The sequence below is a fragment of the Silurus aristotelis genome (assembly GCF_946808225.1).
Source record: "Silurus aristotelis genome assembly, chromosome: 20".
In the NCBI taxonomy this organism is placed as follows: Eukaryota; Metazoa; Chordata; class Actinopteri; order Siluriformes; family Siluridae; genus Silurus; species Silurus aristotelis.
The window spans coordinates 10780570-10797997 of NC_139593.1; the positions used below are offsets into that span (position 1 = coordinate 10780570).

The 17428-nt window shown below is 38.4% G+C and overlaps 4 protein-coding genes across 9 annotated transcripts in view; 1 reads left to right on the top strand and 3 right to left on the bottom strand.

The window, feature by feature from the left end:
* Positions 1-17428, bottom strand: part of setd4 (SET domain containing 4) — a 493820-nt gene that overhangs the window by 189802 nt on the left and 286590 nt on the right. The window lies entirely within an intron of this gene.
* On the bottom strand, positions 505-11381 carry rcbtb1 (regulator of chromosome condensation (RCC1) and BTB (POZ) domain containing protein 1). Of its 5 annotated transcripts, none has more exons than XM_083523121.1 (13): positions 11239-11381; positions 11111-11146; positions 9974-10208; positions 9482-9632; positions 8106-8272; positions 6132-6290; positions 5859-5966; positions 5548-5690; positions 4485-4675; positions 3728-3854; positions 2812-2963; positions 2464-2594; positions 505-2059 (listed from the first exon to the last, which is right to left on the bottom strand). In XM_083523121.1, the coding sequence occupies exons 2-13, from the start codon at positions 11125-11127 to the stop codon at positions 1919-1921; spliced, it is 1722 nt and encodes a 573-aa protein (XP_083379247.1). In that variant the 5' UTR covers positions 11128-11146; positions 11239-11381; the 3' UTR covers positions 505-1918. The 5 variants fall into 5 exon arrangements, with proteins under 5 accessions (XP_083379247.1, XP_083379246.1, XP_083379248.1 ...); XM_083523120.1 differs by having other exon boundaries at positions 11111-11157; positions 11274-11325; XM_083523122.1 differs by lacking the exon at positions 11111-11146 and having other exon boundaries at positions 11239-11368.
* On the top strand, positions 10238-14087 carry arl11 (ADP-ribosylation factor-like 11). Of its 2 annotated transcripts, none has more exons than XM_083523166.1 (2): positions 10238-10615; positions 12896-14087. In XM_083523166.1, the coding sequence occupies exon 2, from the start codon at positions 13012-13014 to the stop codon at positions 13543-13545; it is 534 nt and encodes a 177-aa protein (XP_083379292.1). In that variant the 5' UTR covers positions 10238-10615; positions 12896-13011; the 3' UTR covers positions 13546-14087. The 2 variants fall into 2 exon arrangements, with proteins under 2 accessions (XP_083379292.1, XP_083379293.1); XM_083523167.1 differs by lacking the exon at positions 10238-10615 and adding an exon at positions 12304-12340.
* On the bottom strand, positions 13828-17383 carry ebpl (EBP like). The gene is given in 5 exon segments (XM_083523162.1): positions 13828-14514; positions 14517-14538; positions 15411-15549; positions 16737-16806; positions 16904-17383. Coding segments are annotated over 5 exon segments (615 nt in total). The 5' UTR covers positions 17078-17383; the 3' UTR covers positions 13828-14304.

Below are 17428 nucleotides of genomic sequence, written 5' to 3' on the forward strand. Positions count from 1 at the left end.
AGAACTTTCCAGAACATGGTTAAAATTTATAATTTTTCTTTCTGTCTTTCGGCTTCTGCCATTAGGGGTCGCCAAAGCGGAATTTTTAAACACATATCTGATTCTGTGGTTTACAAACAAATATAGAGTTACACCCATTTTAAAGGTTTTACATAACGTTAATTTGTGTTGCTTTTCAACTCAATTTGAATAGTTTTTAAACATGGACAATCATCCCAATGTAATTTCCTATTTTAATGCTATTTGAAGAGTATCTACAGCTTTATAAATCTTGTACAATAAACAATTTTACCTTCCTATGAAACTTTTAAATTATGACAATGTTTTGTTCGAATGTCCATATTTTTTCCTGTCACTTTAAAATGCTATTACGCTCCTGCACAAACATTTAACCCATGCCTTGATACCAGATTAAAATGTGCCTCCTACAATTATTTCATAGTCAAATAATACAATGATTACTAAGGTGAATGAATGAAAAAAAACCCTGCAAACACACCAACCTTTCACAAAACCCTACCATAGCTTTATTTTGATAACAGTTAATATGTTGCAACACAGTCATAAATCATTTTACTTACTAAATTTATATTTAGTGCAAAACCTATACAATATATACAGTTCAACAACTTTTCTGCAACTTTATATTCACAGGTGTTTTTGCATAAACCAACACAAAGCAAAACGTTATACAAAATATGAAAATGATACAAGAAAATTAAATATGCACCGATCCAGTACTGAGTATTATCATACTGAAATACGCCTGAAAATGCTTGTACTTTATCAAAGATGACTCGCCACATTTTCTTTTTTATGCAAAATCTGTTAGCTCAATTAAGATCAATAGCTCTTAAGCAAATTGTTAGCAAGGAGAAAATGACAAAAAAGGAGTAAAGGAAATTAAAGAGGCAAGTGGTCAAGTCAGTTTTCAATCCCGCAGCTGGTATTGAGAGTTATATCTGTTTTGTAATAAAAAGAAAAGAAAAAAAAAACAAGTAGAGGTGCAATTTTAATGTGCATATTTGTGCCTAAAATTCCATGTCAAAGAATATTTCTATGCACAAATAGTAACAAGTAAACAGATTTTCTGGTTTAAAAAAAAAAAGAAAAAAAAGAATCTAAGTGGTCTTCCTCAAGCACACGTGAGTAGTGCTGCACGTCTCTATTCTGATAGATGAACATGTCATGCTTAAGATGAGAGCAGCAAATATGAAAAGGTGCATGAATCAAGGTCATATCCACGATCACATCATTATTTTATAAGGAAATTATAACTGAGCTGCACCAAAACAAGAAAGAAAAACAACCAATTATCTCCAGTCACCTTAACCCTGGCTCTGCCAATTGGAATGTGGTGTCAGGTGGCGTTGCTATGGAACGATGCATAGCAACATGGGCCCCCCCAAAATAAAAAATAAAAATAGTTATTCAGTTCCCAACACAATTTAAAGCCTAATAAGGCCAGCAGGTGTGTATTAGGACATTACATTGTCTCTACACTGTAAATTAAGGTTCCAGAGTGGATTATATAATTAATCAGCGTAACACTGACAGAGTACACTCGACTGTAACTGCATCAGATATAAAGATGGCCCAACTCTCAGACAAACCAAGTGCTGAAAAGTCTAGTGGAAATGCAAGTTATTCATCTCTATTCGTACAGTACCAACACTGACGCGTAAAAGACATAATGATGTCCATCAAGATAAGTTCAAAATCCTTTGTTAAAGATTTGTTCATGACAAAAAGCATCCATTCTCCAGCTGCTCTATAACAGTTATCAATATTCAAGCAAAACTAACCAAAAATAATAATAATAAATCCAATAAACACATAGTAACAGTGCCCTCTAGTGGTGTGGATGAGTTTGGAGTAACAGCTGCACTCATGATAAAAGTTAGCTCTGGTGTGTGTATCAGTTTTTAAAAGCTCCACAGCGGCTGGCTCTACAGATAAACTCCTTCAGCATGTTCCCGTCGATCTGCCAGAACGCTGCTGTCTGAGTCACCTCGGTCAGGTGGTTCACACAGAACTTAAAGCAGAATTCCTCAAGATCCTAAATGAAAGAAATATAACTGTAAAATGAATAATGAAATATCGATATTCAAAGCAGTGGACAAGTTTCTATTTACATCTATTTGCCTTGTTCTCCTGGGCAACCTAGAATAAAACAGTTTTTTCCCCACACCCACTGACAAATATCTCAGATAACAGTACAAAACAATTCAGAGCAAAAGGAGCAAAAGCTGAATAAATTAAATATCTGCATTTGTGTTATAAAGAATCAATTTCCTTTATAATGGGCCAATCACATTTTACCACACACAGATGACGGTTCAACCTGTGTATTTCATCTTTAAACAACTCCTTAGGCTTGTGGTCTTCCAGCTACTTTAGCCAGATGTTGCACGTCAAAAGCCTGTGCATTTTGTGTGTCCTGTACGGGAGGGTTAATTGTACCTCAGCATCATATCTGACTGCAGCAGAAAGCAGAGAGAAAGCATTTTCCACAGTGATGCCCCGCTTTATGATGTGCTGACACAGCCGCTTCAGCCTGTTTTCACAGTACGAAGTTGCCAGATCCAGTAATCCTACACATTTTAATAAAACAAAAAGGGGGCAAAAAAAATAGTAGATGGCGTAATGTTAAATGTGTACTAAAAGGTTTTCACTCCAGTATTTTGAGAAAATATCTAAAAAAAAAATCCTATTAATTTTTACATTTAGATTGAACCGAATGCTAATTGTGTGTGTAGATTGTGTGCTAGAACCTTCTCACAGAGCTACAACCTACTCGCCTGCACTTACCAATAGCATCCTCTGGAGGAAGATCTACAGTGTCCGTGTAGAGGAACTCGAGGAAGGACCTGTAGACGGGGTAGGAGAACTGATCGATCTCAATCACCTCTTTCATATCTTCATTCCAGTGGGACTGAAACATTGACCTGAAGTGTTCACATCTGTGGAAGAAATAACATATTTACATTAGAGGTAAGATATGGGTTTATCTCATGCCGATGCTGATATTTACAAATATGCCAATATATTGTGATAAAGTGTTGAGTGTTGTCACTCTTGCTCTTATCTTTGCAACTTAGCAGATATGATTTAAAAAAAAAGTAACAGCAGGTAAAAAAGCTCCTTCTCACATGCAAGTGCAGAACGCACGGTTTTGTGTGTCAGATGCACCTGCCTAATTATTGGGCTAATTTGCAGCACAATCGGTCGATGCCGATTAATTTAAAAATGGCAAAAAAACGGTCTCTAATTTACATTTGAGTCTGATATCTGTTACTAATAGATTAGCACACCTACAATCATTTCAGCTGCCAAATCATGGTGTGTTTGGCATTCATACTCAAATGAAATCAAACGTGTGTTGTCGATATAGTGTGCTACCAAATCTGGATGTGTTTTGGATGTATCTTACTATCACCTAGTTGTGTATGACTCGCAGGATGACTTCAGACAGGCAATCAATTTAAAAAAAAAACAGAGCAATGCCTTCTTTTGATCATTCAAGTAATGATATTAACATTTGCAAGTCTTGTTCAAAATGCTTTTGAGTAATTAAAAAAAAAATTATAATAATTATAACATTAAGCTCTGCATTACCAAGCCAAAAAGTGTGCTCTTTTTCTTTCTTGCTTTCTTTTTTTTTTTTTTTTGAGCAAACAAACAAATCCCACCACATACACTGAATGAAATGGAGTGCAGCACACACCTGATTTTAAGCACTGCTTTGTGCACGTGAATGAATTTGCCATCTATGCTGAATTTGAGGTCTGAGGTCTCGGGACTGTCAAACTCTTTCTTCAAAGACTCAGCCACAGTCAGGAAATCGTCGCGCTCTACAAGCATAGTCATTGTTGTGTTAATACACTTTAGTAAAATGTCATGTAGACACATTATTCAGCCGTGACCAAGAGGGAAGGCTGAACCTGGACTGAATCGAAGAGCTCTGGTGCAGCTCAACATGACCTAGGAATGAAAGGTATCCAAAGAACATAGTACAGATAATCCCAGAGTTACAATAGTTTTATTTATTTATTTATTTGTAAGTTTTGTGTGACAGGCAAAAGTAGCAGTGTATGCTCCAGCCTCCTATCGTGAACTGGTGCCCGTCATTCAGTGTTCCTGCTGCTACATACATATATATACTACATAGTTTGTACAGTACAGTACTGTAAATTGCTGTTTTGCTAAATTATGCACTGTAATTTAATTGTTAAGAAATGACATTACATACACTACAGTGTATACTGCAGTACATACATTTCCGTGTATACTGCTACAGTATACATATTGATCACCATTCTTTAAGACTCCTGTGTAGGCTAGGCAATGTCTCGAAGTTATCAGAACGCATCCTCATTGGTCTTCTCTCCTTATTTAAAACTTGTGAGAAAATACTCTACAACAATCTCTGAGTAATACTAAGCTGAGGACAATAGTACATGTCCATAATGCTGGAAACTCACCCATGGACAGGAGTCTCCACATGACGGATGGTGTTGCGAAGCAGGCAAAGACGTCATCGGTGCAGCTGAAGTGTGTGTGATGGGGTAATACGATGGACTGACCTCTGCACTGGCCCCACATGTACACCCGGCCACTCTGTGTCTTCGCTGCTGAGGTGTGTGTGGAGTGACATGCTGCTATCTCCACAATCCTGGAGCAATTTTCGAAGTAATCAGAGTGAAGGAACACAATTCAGTTGACAAAGAAAAAAACAATATAAACTATTTTTATATATAATTTTTATTATATGTATACACACACAGTGGTGTGAAAAAGTGTTCCCCCCTTCCTGATTATAATTTTTTTTTCTGCATGTTTGTCACACTTTAATTTTTCAGATCAAACTAATTTAAATATTAGTTAAAGATAACCAATTTGGATTTTGTTTTCCCTTAATAATAAAAACCTTCATTTAAAAACTGCATGTTGTGTTCACTTGTGTTCTCTTTTACTAATATTTAAATTAGTTTGATGATCTGAAACAGAGTTTGACAAACATGCAAAAAAAAAAAAAAAATCCCTTTCACACCACTGTATAAAAAGAAAATAATCAGGGGCTAAATAACAGTCAAAGAACACCAACAAATCCTTCACAGTGTTTCTTCACATACTTCTGGAACAAAATGTTTTTTTTGGACAAACATTTTTCCTTTTTTTTTTTTTTTTTTTCAGGAAATGCCATCTCTCTGCAATTGCAAACTAAGAACATGGGGTAAATACACACTATATTCGAACATGCCCTTAAGAGTTGTGCCCAACACACAACAACTATACAGGAAACAGAGGAAACACCAGAGCAAGCTGACAGGAAAGGACTCTAAGACCCAACAATGTGGATAAGTGCTGGCATGCTGACTAGCCACAAACACAAACACATACACAGTCAGTAATTTGATGTGACTGTATAGCAACACCTAACAGTCACACAGTCACAGAGTTCTCATGTAACCTGAGAAAAAAAGAAAACAGAAAAATGTCAAAGACCAAAACAACAAACTATAGAGAAAATCCACCCTCTCTCACCTCTCTTTCTCAGCCATGACTTGAACAGGACTGAGTTGATTGCTCTTGTTGCCGGTACCAAGCTGGCCATAAGTGTTGGCTCCCCACGCATACAACAGTCCCTCGTCTGTTAGTGCCAATGTGTGGGCATAACCACAGGCAATCTGAAACACATGGCATGAGCTTTAGCTCAATATAGTAAACGAACGAGGATTCAGCTGTGCAACAACATATGGCAATGTTTCATTGCAATAAAAAAAAAAGTCTATAACTCAAATTTGCAATAATATTAATTAAATATTTCAATATATAATAAAACCTTTGAAAATTACCTGTAAGACACAAACACCCTGCAGCGCTGCTAGACGGCATGGTGTGAGCTGATTTCCATTGTTCCCCAACCCAAGCTGTCCATTACCATTATAACCCCAACCATACACCTGAAATACATAAGCACACAGTATATAATTGCACAAATAAAAGCGGTTAAAGATAAAAAAAAATTGTGAACAAAGCGTCTGTTCTGTTAAAAAATTATCCGATTAAATAGTGCTTTTTTGGGGGCTAAAACTAAAGAGACACACATTCACTTTATTCACTTTTACCTCTCCGTTGTCTGTTACCGCCATGGAGGAGGTCTGACCACACGCTATGCTGACAACTACTTTGTTAAGGAGGCAGCTGGAGACCCTGCGTGGTGAGGGCTGGTTGGCCGTGGATCCTGATCCCACTTGACCACAGTTATTATAGCCCCAAGCGAACACCTGAGTGAACAAAAAAGAAGACACACAAGTAAATCATCTGAAATGATAAATAATGTGCAAACCAATACAAAACCACCAAAGTTCATGTTGAATAAAATATTAGGCTAGTAAAAAAATTTAAAAAATGTTGCTGTATACTGTATACACACTTTGGCTGCGAAGAAAAAGCTTCTATTTTAATATTCTATTTGCAATGGGGAATGCACCTGTATTAGAATTAATATGTTTCAGACAGCTTGGCCTTATTTATAAAGTAAAGCAATGTGTGATAAATCCTTGAGTGAATTTCATGCATTCATCCATCCATTCATCTATCTACAGCGGAGTTAGCGAAGCTTAAACATCAAAATACACAATGTATGCAAATTTACCAACATCTAAAAATTACGCACAAATGCATACAGTAGAGCTATAAAGCATAAAGGGGAAAAAAAGCCTTCAGAGAGTAATGCATCACATGTTCCCTCCTAATGCTTGCAGAATGTCAGACACTAAAAACAGTCAAGAGCACCTATAAGTGACATGAGGTTGTTCAGTTCTGTCTAATGTCTTTCAGAGTGGTAAAGATAGGTATTAGAATTAGTTTAAGTAAGTAAGGTGCTACAAATGTGAATCACAGAATAGAAATCTACTTCAGGGTGACCATGCTGCTTAAGAAATTTGTATTGCCTTTTTCAGGGGGAAAAAAAATGATCATGGATGCAATTACTAATAGGTCATAAAATGTCTATTTGACTACCTGGACATTGCATGTGAAAATTTCAAATAAACACTATTACAGTGGAACCCGGTTATGTCGCCGGCCTAGGGGACGCCAAAAAGCGTTGAGATAACCGATGATCGAGATAAACGAAAACCAATTTGGCAGCAATATATTACCGTGCTTGAAATTTCTTTATGTACATGATGTGCTTTATTAAATAAGAATGTGCATGAACGTGTTTTTGGAGGTTTTTTACACAACAGCGTTGCCGCGATTTGTTTGATTGGTCATGCGGATCGAGATAAGCTGTAATGCGGATAAGGAGGCGTAAGCCGAAGTAAACGCAAACAAAGTTTATTGAGAATACTTAGGAGATAATCCACCAATACTTGTAGTGAAGCAGTAATATCCAGTGGTGCGCTCCGGGAGCACGGTCCACGAAGTTCTGTGAAAGCAGAGACAGTTCGTGTAGAGAATCCACGGATCCGCGCTATGGAAAGCGCAGCCCTGGGCGTGGTGCAGACAGCGTGAACATGGAAAACAGCAGGATCGGAGTAATCCGGGGTGCCGTTGAGAGAATGCGGATTCCGAGAAGAAGGGTACGTAGCGGGATACGTATACGCGATTACACAGACCGCCATGAACCAACACATACGATCATGCACAAACAATAACGGACCGCGAGTGTGTGGAGGTGAGGGGCTTAAATAGGAGATGGGATGAGTGAGTGAAGAGTGAATGAGAGTCAAGGTGTGTGTGATCAGCATGACTGCGATGAGTGCAAGGGAGAAGAAGCAGGGTGCTTCGGGAAATGCCGCCGCCGAAGGGGGCGTGGCAGGGGGATTCCTGACATAACCGACATTAAGTGGCAAATTTGCCCCCCTTGTGCTCGAGATATTAGGGTTCGGCGACATAAAAAAAAAAAATAATCGACATAACCGATTAAAAAATGCTAAGACAAAGCGAGAATTTGGCGGTTCCACTTCAAAAACGGCGACTTAATAGGGTTGGTGAGTTAGCCGAGGTCGAGATAAGTGGGTTCGACTGTAATATAAAAAAAAATAAAATACTGCTGGGACTTAATTTCCTGAACTGCCTCTCTTTTTTCTTACCTCTCCATCATGGGTCAGGGCAACTGAATGATGAGATCCACAAGCCACCTCGATCACCCTCTTGTTCTGCAAGTTTGTGGTCACGAGCACAGGAGACACTCCCTGATTGGTAGTCCCGTTTCCAAGCTGACTGTACCCATTGTGTCCCCACCCATACAGCTGGCCCTCTGCAAAGGCAAAGGATGCACTGATCTGAGAAAAGACAATATATACTGGCACTAGAATAATTTACAATACTATATATCCTGATTTCACTTAGGTAATACATTGTGAAATAATGATTTTTTTATTTTTTTATCCTCATATACACACTTTCAAGATCAGCAATGGCACATGTATTGTCCTGACCTGAATAGAGATGGACACACTCACAACACAAACCTTTAGCACATAAAAGTAGTTAAAAAAGGAACCAACAAAGATGCACTGTATCTATTCATGTATTGAGTATGTGTGTGATCTATAAACCGGACAGTTCCTTGGTTTTATTGGTTCAATTGGTCGGTCCATTATTGTGGTAAAACTTTTAATGAAACTAAGCCAAAATTATAAAACAGCTCTTAATTTTCAAAACATTCTGTGTGTTAGAGAGTAAAGAAAATAGTGCAGGCAGGGTGAAGTGGGTGGAGAAGAGTGACAGGAGTGATTTGTGGTAGAAGGGTATCTGCAAGAATGAAAGGGAAAGTTTATAGGACTGTGGTGAGATCTGAGTTGTTGTATGGATTAGAGACAGTGGCATTGAGTAAAAGACAGGAGGCGGAGCTGGAGGTAGCAGAGCTGAAGATGTTGAGGTTTTTGTTAGGAGTGACGAGGATGGACAAGATTAGAAATGAGTTTATTAGAGGGACAGCGCATGTAGGATGTTTTGGTGACAAGGTGAGGAAGGCGAGAATAAGATGGTTTGGAAATGTGGACAAGAATGTTGAGGATGGAGCCACCAGGTAGGAGGAAAAGAGGAAGGCCAAGGAGGAGGTTCATGGATGTGGTGAGGGAAGACATGCAGGTAGTTGGTGTAAAAGAGGCAGATGTAGAGGACAGGGTGGTATGGAGACGGATGATCCGCTGTGGCGACCCCTAATGGGAGCAGCCGAAAGAAAAAGAAGATTCTGCTTTGAAGTTGACATTATGTATTGAAGCAAATACAAGGTATCCAAATAAATCCAATGGTAAGAGGTTCAGCAAATATATCAGTCCAAATGCTGACGTAAGTCTACATAAACAAGATGAGAAAATGCATAAAAGGTCAAGCATGTAGAAGCCACGGTTACTTAGCTCCTGTACGGCTTTGTACAGCTCCAGTCTTTCATTTTGTATTGATAATCAGACTGCATTTCCTAATCAAAAAATGAGTACTCGACTCTAATGACCCGTCTTACCCTCTGTAGCGAGAAGAACATGTGGCCCACTTCCATAGCTTAGACTGACCAACTTCTTTCCACTCAGGGAGTCTAACTTTTTAGGAACAATGGTGCTCGTGCTGTCCCCTGTTCCCAAACAGTTACTGCAGTTCAGCCCAAACACGTACACCTGACAAACAAAACAAACAAATAATACCAAAGTGTCCTCCATACACAAAAATAATAAACAGTATACAATGTAGCTAACATCTGAGACCTCATATTACATTAAGCCCTAGAAAGAATTGGGTCAGTACAATGAAAGCCATATGCAGGCATGTGTGCCAGTACTAATTTGTTCCTATTTTTCAGTATAATCTGGCCTCACTTTGGTCCTATTATTGTAAAACCACATGCCACAAAAGACTCTTGTAAGACCCAGGACATTTCTTTCAAGTCAGAGTTGCAGATGGTACTAGTTAGCTATCTTGACTAACTGGGTTTCGAATCCTAACTCCACATCACACTCACCTCGTTATCTTGGGTGATGTAGATCGCCTCGTTGGCGGATGTTCCAAACACACATGCCTGACGTATTGAGGCGGCGTCCTGTGCACTCATAAGGCTGAATAGGGGCCATTTGCTTACATCCACCATGGCTATACAGTTGAAGCTCCAAGGGGAAGGGGAAACAGACTTCGGTGGGGCTGGAGCAGATCCAATACAGCTACTGGAAGAGGCACTGTAGCTACCGCCACTGCTAACACTAAAATGTGCACACACACAAAACAGTAAAACTGCAGTCATAAAGGGACATTTACAGAACAACAGATATTCCCCTGATGACACAGGCCACCATGGCTGCTAAACACTAATGCATTTGTTGAAAAGTCAACCACACAAAGATGCTTGTCAGATTTCATAAATGTAGAAATTGTCCTTATCGCTGGGAGATCACGTGTTAGAAAATTGACGTCAAAACAGACCGGGAATCTAAGAGAGCAACACTGCCCATGTGATTACTCATGTATAAGATGGTGTACAGCTCTTTTCTTCGAGTGTGCACGACTGCCCTGGCGTGAAGACTCAGTGAATGGCTTGTTGACAAATTTCTTCTACGTTATCAACGCTAATGGAAATTTCCCAGCACTTCTTAACCACCAAAACAACAAGGTATGATGGTCATTAACGCTGCATTGACACACTTATTTGTGACATAGGCTCATTACCGGGAGCTGATCTGAAACTGCTAGAAAACTTCAAAAACCAATCCAATAATAAGCTTTCAAAGGGGGGGGATCCCAAATACTTCCCAAATACTTCCCAAATACTTCTCACCTGTCCACGGAGTGCACTAGTATGATGCCACTGAGAAATGTTTAGGATTAACATCAAAACACATTATTACAATCTTCATAATAATAGGTTTACAACGTAATAATTAGTTTTGCTTCAGAACGTCCAGGAATCTGTTGTCCAGAATGTTGCTAGCGTCAAAGAACCGCTAACCCAAGCTAATAGCTAACACACTATCAGAGTTAGCATGAGCCATGCTGCAATATTTACACTCCGTGCCAGCTAGTAATTTAGATATCTAGTTTGCTAACTAGGCGGTTAGACAATTACTGTATTAGCAAATAGAGCTAGCTTAACTCTTAGGGTACTGACCTACTGCATCTCTCCATCAGCACACACCGGATAGAACTGAGAGACAGATGGATAGAGAGATGGGATGGAGAAAGACGAGAAAATGAAAAAAAAAAAAAAAAGCAGTTCACACAACGCAAATAACCTACCGAACAACGAAAGCGGGTAGTTTCAGGCAATTTATCGACTGCAGCTTCTACAGCTTTCACTGTTATGATGCGATCGGCTCGTGTGCGCATGCGCGTGTGCTTGAGCGCGTGTGCCTGAGCGCGTGCGTGAGCGCGCCACTCGCGCGCACACCGCTGGCGTCAGCGGTAGGTGAACCCATAACCTCTCACTGCACAGAGACGAAGAGCCAGAAAAATAAAGTATAATGCGATAATAAAAAAAAACCCTACACTGATCAGGCATAACTTTATGACCACCTGCCTAATGCTGTGTTGGTCCCCATTTTGCTGCCAAAACACTTCTGAACCCGTCAAGCATTAACAGCATGAACTTCTTCAGCAGTTTGAGCTACAGGAGCTCGTCTGTTGGATCGGACCACACGGAACAGCCTTCGCCCCCCACGTGCATCATTGTGCTTTGGCCGCCCATGACCCTGTCGCCGGTTCACCACTGTTGCTTCCTTGGAGCACTTTTGATAGATACTGACCACTGCAGACCAGGAGCATCCCACAAGAGCTGCAGTTATGGAGATGCTCTGACCCAGTTGTCTAACCATCACAATTTGGCTATTGACAAACTCGTCCAAATACATACGCTCGCACATTTTTACTTCTAACACATCAACTTTGAGGACAAAATGTTCACTTGATGCCTAATATACCCCACTCACTAACAGGTGCCATGATGAAGAAATAATCAGTGTTATTCACTTCACTGGTCATATTATTGCAATGTCATAATGTTATGCCTGATACTTTGCAGTTCTCAGACTGATTGGTATTTTAGTTTCAGTGGTGTAAATTACATCCTAAGATGATCAATTATGCCTGAATTGAACATCATACCTCAAACACCTGCATAAATACACAGCATAAAAGTCTATAAATAAGGCTCACCTGTTTGACCTTTAGCTCATGTTACTCTCTGAATTTTCTTATGGGTTTCCTTTGGGTTCTCTGATTTCCACTCACCTCCATAAATCACACCGGTACACTTTGTACAGTACAGATTTTCCTAGGCCTTTCTGTGTTTTTTTTCCAGATTGAAAATCAGGAATGGGTTCAAGTTCAACTGCTCTTTTAGGTTTGCTTTGTTTTCTGCCTTCTTATATTATTAAAACACAACAGCACATTTAATACTACTACTAATACTATTAAAGTGGACGAAGGAGGAACAATTAACTAAATATTACAAAATTATTAATAGTAGTAATAATAATAATAATATTCTTTAATAAAATGTAAAGTATACAATTCCAATAAAACTTAGTGTAAAATACATTAGTGCTTTATTATTATAGTTCATGGTGCAAAAAAACAAAAGCAATGACATATTAGTCTCAATTTTCCCAACCTTAGGTATCTGTTTGTTTCAGGCAAATAGTTAATAACCTTTAACACAAACTAAACTTCTGTACATTGTAAAAAAGATCATGCACATTTCCTGTGCTCTTGAATGTGCAAGGAACAAAAGAAAGGGAAACACCCTCCTCAAGAGGAATGCAGACTAACTTGTTTACACAGTCACCTAGTCACATAACAGAGGCGTGGAGCAAAATCGACTATGCATAAGGCAATGTGCTGTGGATATTTACTGTAACTGCTTACTTTGCATTCTGTTTCTCTGAGTAACCAACAGGACCTACAATAAACTTCTCTGTTCAGAAGCCTCTTCCTGTTGACTGAAATTCCTCTTGTGGGCAGAACGGACGAGTTCAGTTCAGAGACGTCATATCCAGGGAGACAAAGTGTGCGATGGGACCCAATCTACAGAAGCAGGGCAAGAAGTTCAAAAAGGTGCCCCATGTAGCCTTAATGGGCCTGGACTCAGCTGGGAAATCCACTCTACTCTACAGGCTCCAACGAGGGGTTATCATGGACACTACACCTACTATAGGATTTAACGTGGTCACCCTGGAGTTGAACAAGAAGACAGTGCTTACTGTTTGGGACGTAGGTGGCCAAGAGAGTCTGAGGCCCAACTGGAGGTATTATCTGGAGGGATGCAGTGCTCTGGTGTTCGTGGTGGATGCCAGTGACAGCACTCGCATGGAGGAAGCAAAGCTGGCACTGAAGAACGTTCTAAACGATTACAACTTGGAAGACATTCCGCTGATGGTCTTGGCTAATAAAACTGACCTACCAAATTCGTTGACATTAGACGAAGTGTGTGAAAAGCTGGATTTAGCAAGCTGCACTAACAGGACTTGGGAGATCCAGGCATGCAGTGCTTTAAAAGGACTGGGACTGCAACAGGCTTTTCTGTCAGTGGCCAAACTGATTCAATAAAGGAACATGACATGGGCATGACCTCAAATATTCTGAAGATCAAACTAATGAGAAGGAAAAGAGAATGTGAAATGAAGACTCAAAAGAAGATAGATGACTGAATGAGTGCAAATCACAAGCTTGTTCTTGAAGAGCTACATAAAAGGGAAGCTTAAACAACAAGAACGTTTCAAAGCTTTGACAAACGACACCAAAGACAGGTATTAGAAGTGTCAAATGTATTTCTATGATCAGCTTATAATGTATTGAAATGCAAAAATGAATGCACTACAATGAGTCAAGTAAAATTATATACACAATGTTTAATTGTAGAAATCAAAGCTTGTATATCGTAATATAACAAAATAATTCTCTATTGCGTTGCCATGTTTCTGTGTTTCGTGCATTTCTGAGGTAGATCTTCTTGGGTGTGTTTTAGATAAACCCAATTATTCATTTAGTAATACTTTTTGCCATTTGTTTACCAAAAAAAGCACTACTATTTATTTTTTTTTAAATGCTATTTAATCCACAAATGTTCAATAACAAATAAAAAGTAATAATAATAATCCTGGACTGATAAGATTATTACCAGAACAATCAAATAATCCATCATCTGGATTATGCAACTGGAGCAAATAATCACTGAGGTCTACTTTATTAATTAATAAAGATCCTTCTAATGAACAAACAATATGAGGAATCATGTCTCAATCTGCTCAAGATCACAGTTCGGTTTTGCTCAGCTTAAAAATAAACAAACACATCAAGCCGGCATATCTATCGCTTCTTCTTCTTCGTATGTTGATGCGATTTCTGAAGATCTTTCCATGATTGGCAGAGTGAGAGTGCAGGAACTACAACCCACACACTATTAAAGAAAACCAGGTAGACCCACAGGTAAAGCCAGTTCTTAGTATTCAGGTTTGGACTTCCAAGCAGCCAGTCTGGGAAGAAGGTCATCCAGCCTCCATACAGCTCACACACACACACAAGCTGATTTGTACAAAGTGCCTATAGGTAGAATAAGCAGAGGGTGAGGATGTTTAATTTATTAAATGCAGTAATTTAATGAAATCAGTCGTTTAGGGCTGTAGTTATATAATGAACAAGTCATTTGTTTTTATTTTGACAAAAATGTATTGCTTTATTAAACTTGATTAACATTTTTATTGCTGAAATTTTTATTGCTGAAAAAACTAAACCCATTTCGGTACATTTAATTGCCATACTACAATTTGCAAATACAAATATATAAATAAAAAAATAATAAATAAAAACAGTCAAATCAATTAAATTACTATAAAATAACAATCGAACTTTGGAAACTTTCTGTCGTTTCCTTTGGCCTGAATCTCCTCCTGGCCCTTCGCCGTTTTCTTCCCGGTCCTCTGTTTTTCAATCTGCAGCGTCTTCTACGTTACCCGTGAAGAGTGCTCCAGAGTTTAGTGGGTGGTGCATCAGTAATAATGGTCCAGGGGGAAACGCAATGATCCGTGTGTAGTTAAATGGACTTAACACATTTTTGCCTCGATTATTTTTGTATTTAAATTACTCAAGTTACTTGAGAAATCGTTTCAGCCCTACAGTCGATCAATTTAATTAAAGACAAATTAATAAATAAAAGAATTTTAGAAAGAAAAATGGATGCGGCGAAATAACTAATACAATGCAAGGAAGCAGCAGCAAATCCTAACACACTGAATGTCTTGTTAGTACACCTTACATTTGTCTTCTTCATGAAAAGACAATAACTTTTGCTCTCAACTGTACATGTGAATACACAACCTCAAAACTAAGCACCAAATAATAATGATCTAAAGCTCAGATAATAAATTACTAGTATAGCTTATTGTCAAATTCTGTGTTAGGCTTTTACAATGTACCTGTAATGCTTGTCTTTAATGATAGCATAAACCAAGAGCAACGCTAGAAATCCATCCAAGACCACAGTCAGCAGCTCCAAGGATACGATGGTTGGGTCTGAATGAAGCCATCGCTGATCTGCCTTGCCATATTCCTTCCCTATAAGACATTATGTACAGTAAACACTTTTATTCCAGCACCCAAAGAGTCCATGTTTTATACTGGATCAGTACTTAACCCTCTTTAACCTGGTAATCATGACATATGCTGAATTAGACTTAACCTAGTACGTTTGCTCAGTTACCCCCTTTTTTTTTTTTTTTTTTTAATACAAAGCATTTTCCTCTACATTAATGAAAGCAATGATATTGGCCGAGAAACATATTTCTGTCTGTATTTACAGTTCATTTTTAGCTAAATATGTTAATGATTCTGGATCCTTATTTTTATGGTTGAGATTTAAATGCCCCCCTCAGTGGTTCATGCACATAGTGCTGAGGTCCAGACAGGAAAAAAGAGAGGGCTTCATTTTTTTATTGGAGTAAAATTCTTCATACACTCTATCACACTTTATAAGTTATTTCAATAGTTAAAATATTTAATTCATTTTTGTTAGTTTTCTCAGCATTAGGTTAATGGCATTAGGTAAGTTTTTCCCCTTATTTCTATTCTTAATTTTACCCCACTCTAGATTTGTTAAATGTTGTTTGTGTATATTTCCTAGACTTGTTTATTATTTCCACAAGAGAATAAAATAAATACAACAGTTCATAAAAAAATTAACTTTTTTCCTTCTAGATTTTGAAATGACCTTTTCTACAAGGGCCAAAACTCATGGGCATCACAGGGAAGTAAATATTAAATAAAAGTAAAAATTTTTTGCTGACATACTTTGAGGAGGCTTAGCAAGGTTATGTTATATAATAATGTAAAATATTGTATTCTTTCAATTCAGCACACAATTTCCTCTTGTCTGTGTGCCACTACCTCAATCTCTCCTTAATTATCTGTTTGTTGATTTTTACAAAGCATGCTGTACATGTAAATTAAATACAGAAATTAATTAAATTATTTATTCTTTATATCTAGTATAAACTGTATATATTTTTTTATTATTATTTTAATTAAATCATAAATAATAGAATAGACAAATTCGGTGTGAATACCTTTACTATCATTATTTACCGCTAGGTGTCGCTCAAAACGCTTTCACGTTTTAACACGTGGTCTACACTACTATAGTTAATCCACATGGGTTTATTTTCTATTTTCTATATATATTATATAATATGTATATATATATATACACTTTTTAATAAAAATAAATTATGCAATATAGTACATACACAACTCAGCGAATATACCATCTGATGTTGCAACAGTTCCAACCAGTGACATGTAAACAAACGGTCCCTCCTGCAATACCAAAACCCAAAACAGCGCAAAGCTTTAAAAACGGGGGAGAGCTTCTCTCCTCTAATTCCTGTTTTACACACTACAGCCATCTACTCACCAGAGTAATGTGGACAATGGCATCGTAAAACAGCCAGACGAGGACCCACCTATCGGTGGCTGAACATTTTTTGCCCCAGATTTGCGCCAAAATAAAGCCGACGGCAAACTGGGCGGCGCAGGCGAGCAGAGAGATCACAGTCACCGGGGTAAAAAGTGCTGCATCCACCGCCATCGCGGCTCCGGGCGTTTTACAGAAGTTAATCAGAAGTTGCTGAACAGCGTTAGAACAAATCAAGCGAATTAACTTTCTTCTCTTTTCGTGATTGGGGCGACCATCTTGCGACTTTTTGGCTCCTCCCCCTCATATGACCCGAATCCAACATTTGTCGCAAAAAACTCTCCTTTGCTCTACATTTTGCACACAGTTTGTCTCATTACAGGAAATACATTTGGGAGAAACCCAACCTAAGGAGGGTTAAAGTGATATTTCCATCGGTTCTGTGTAAACAGTGTCAGGAAGACGTCTGCTCCTCCAATCACAGAAACAACTTAATTATTCTGGACATCACGTCTTCCGATGAGA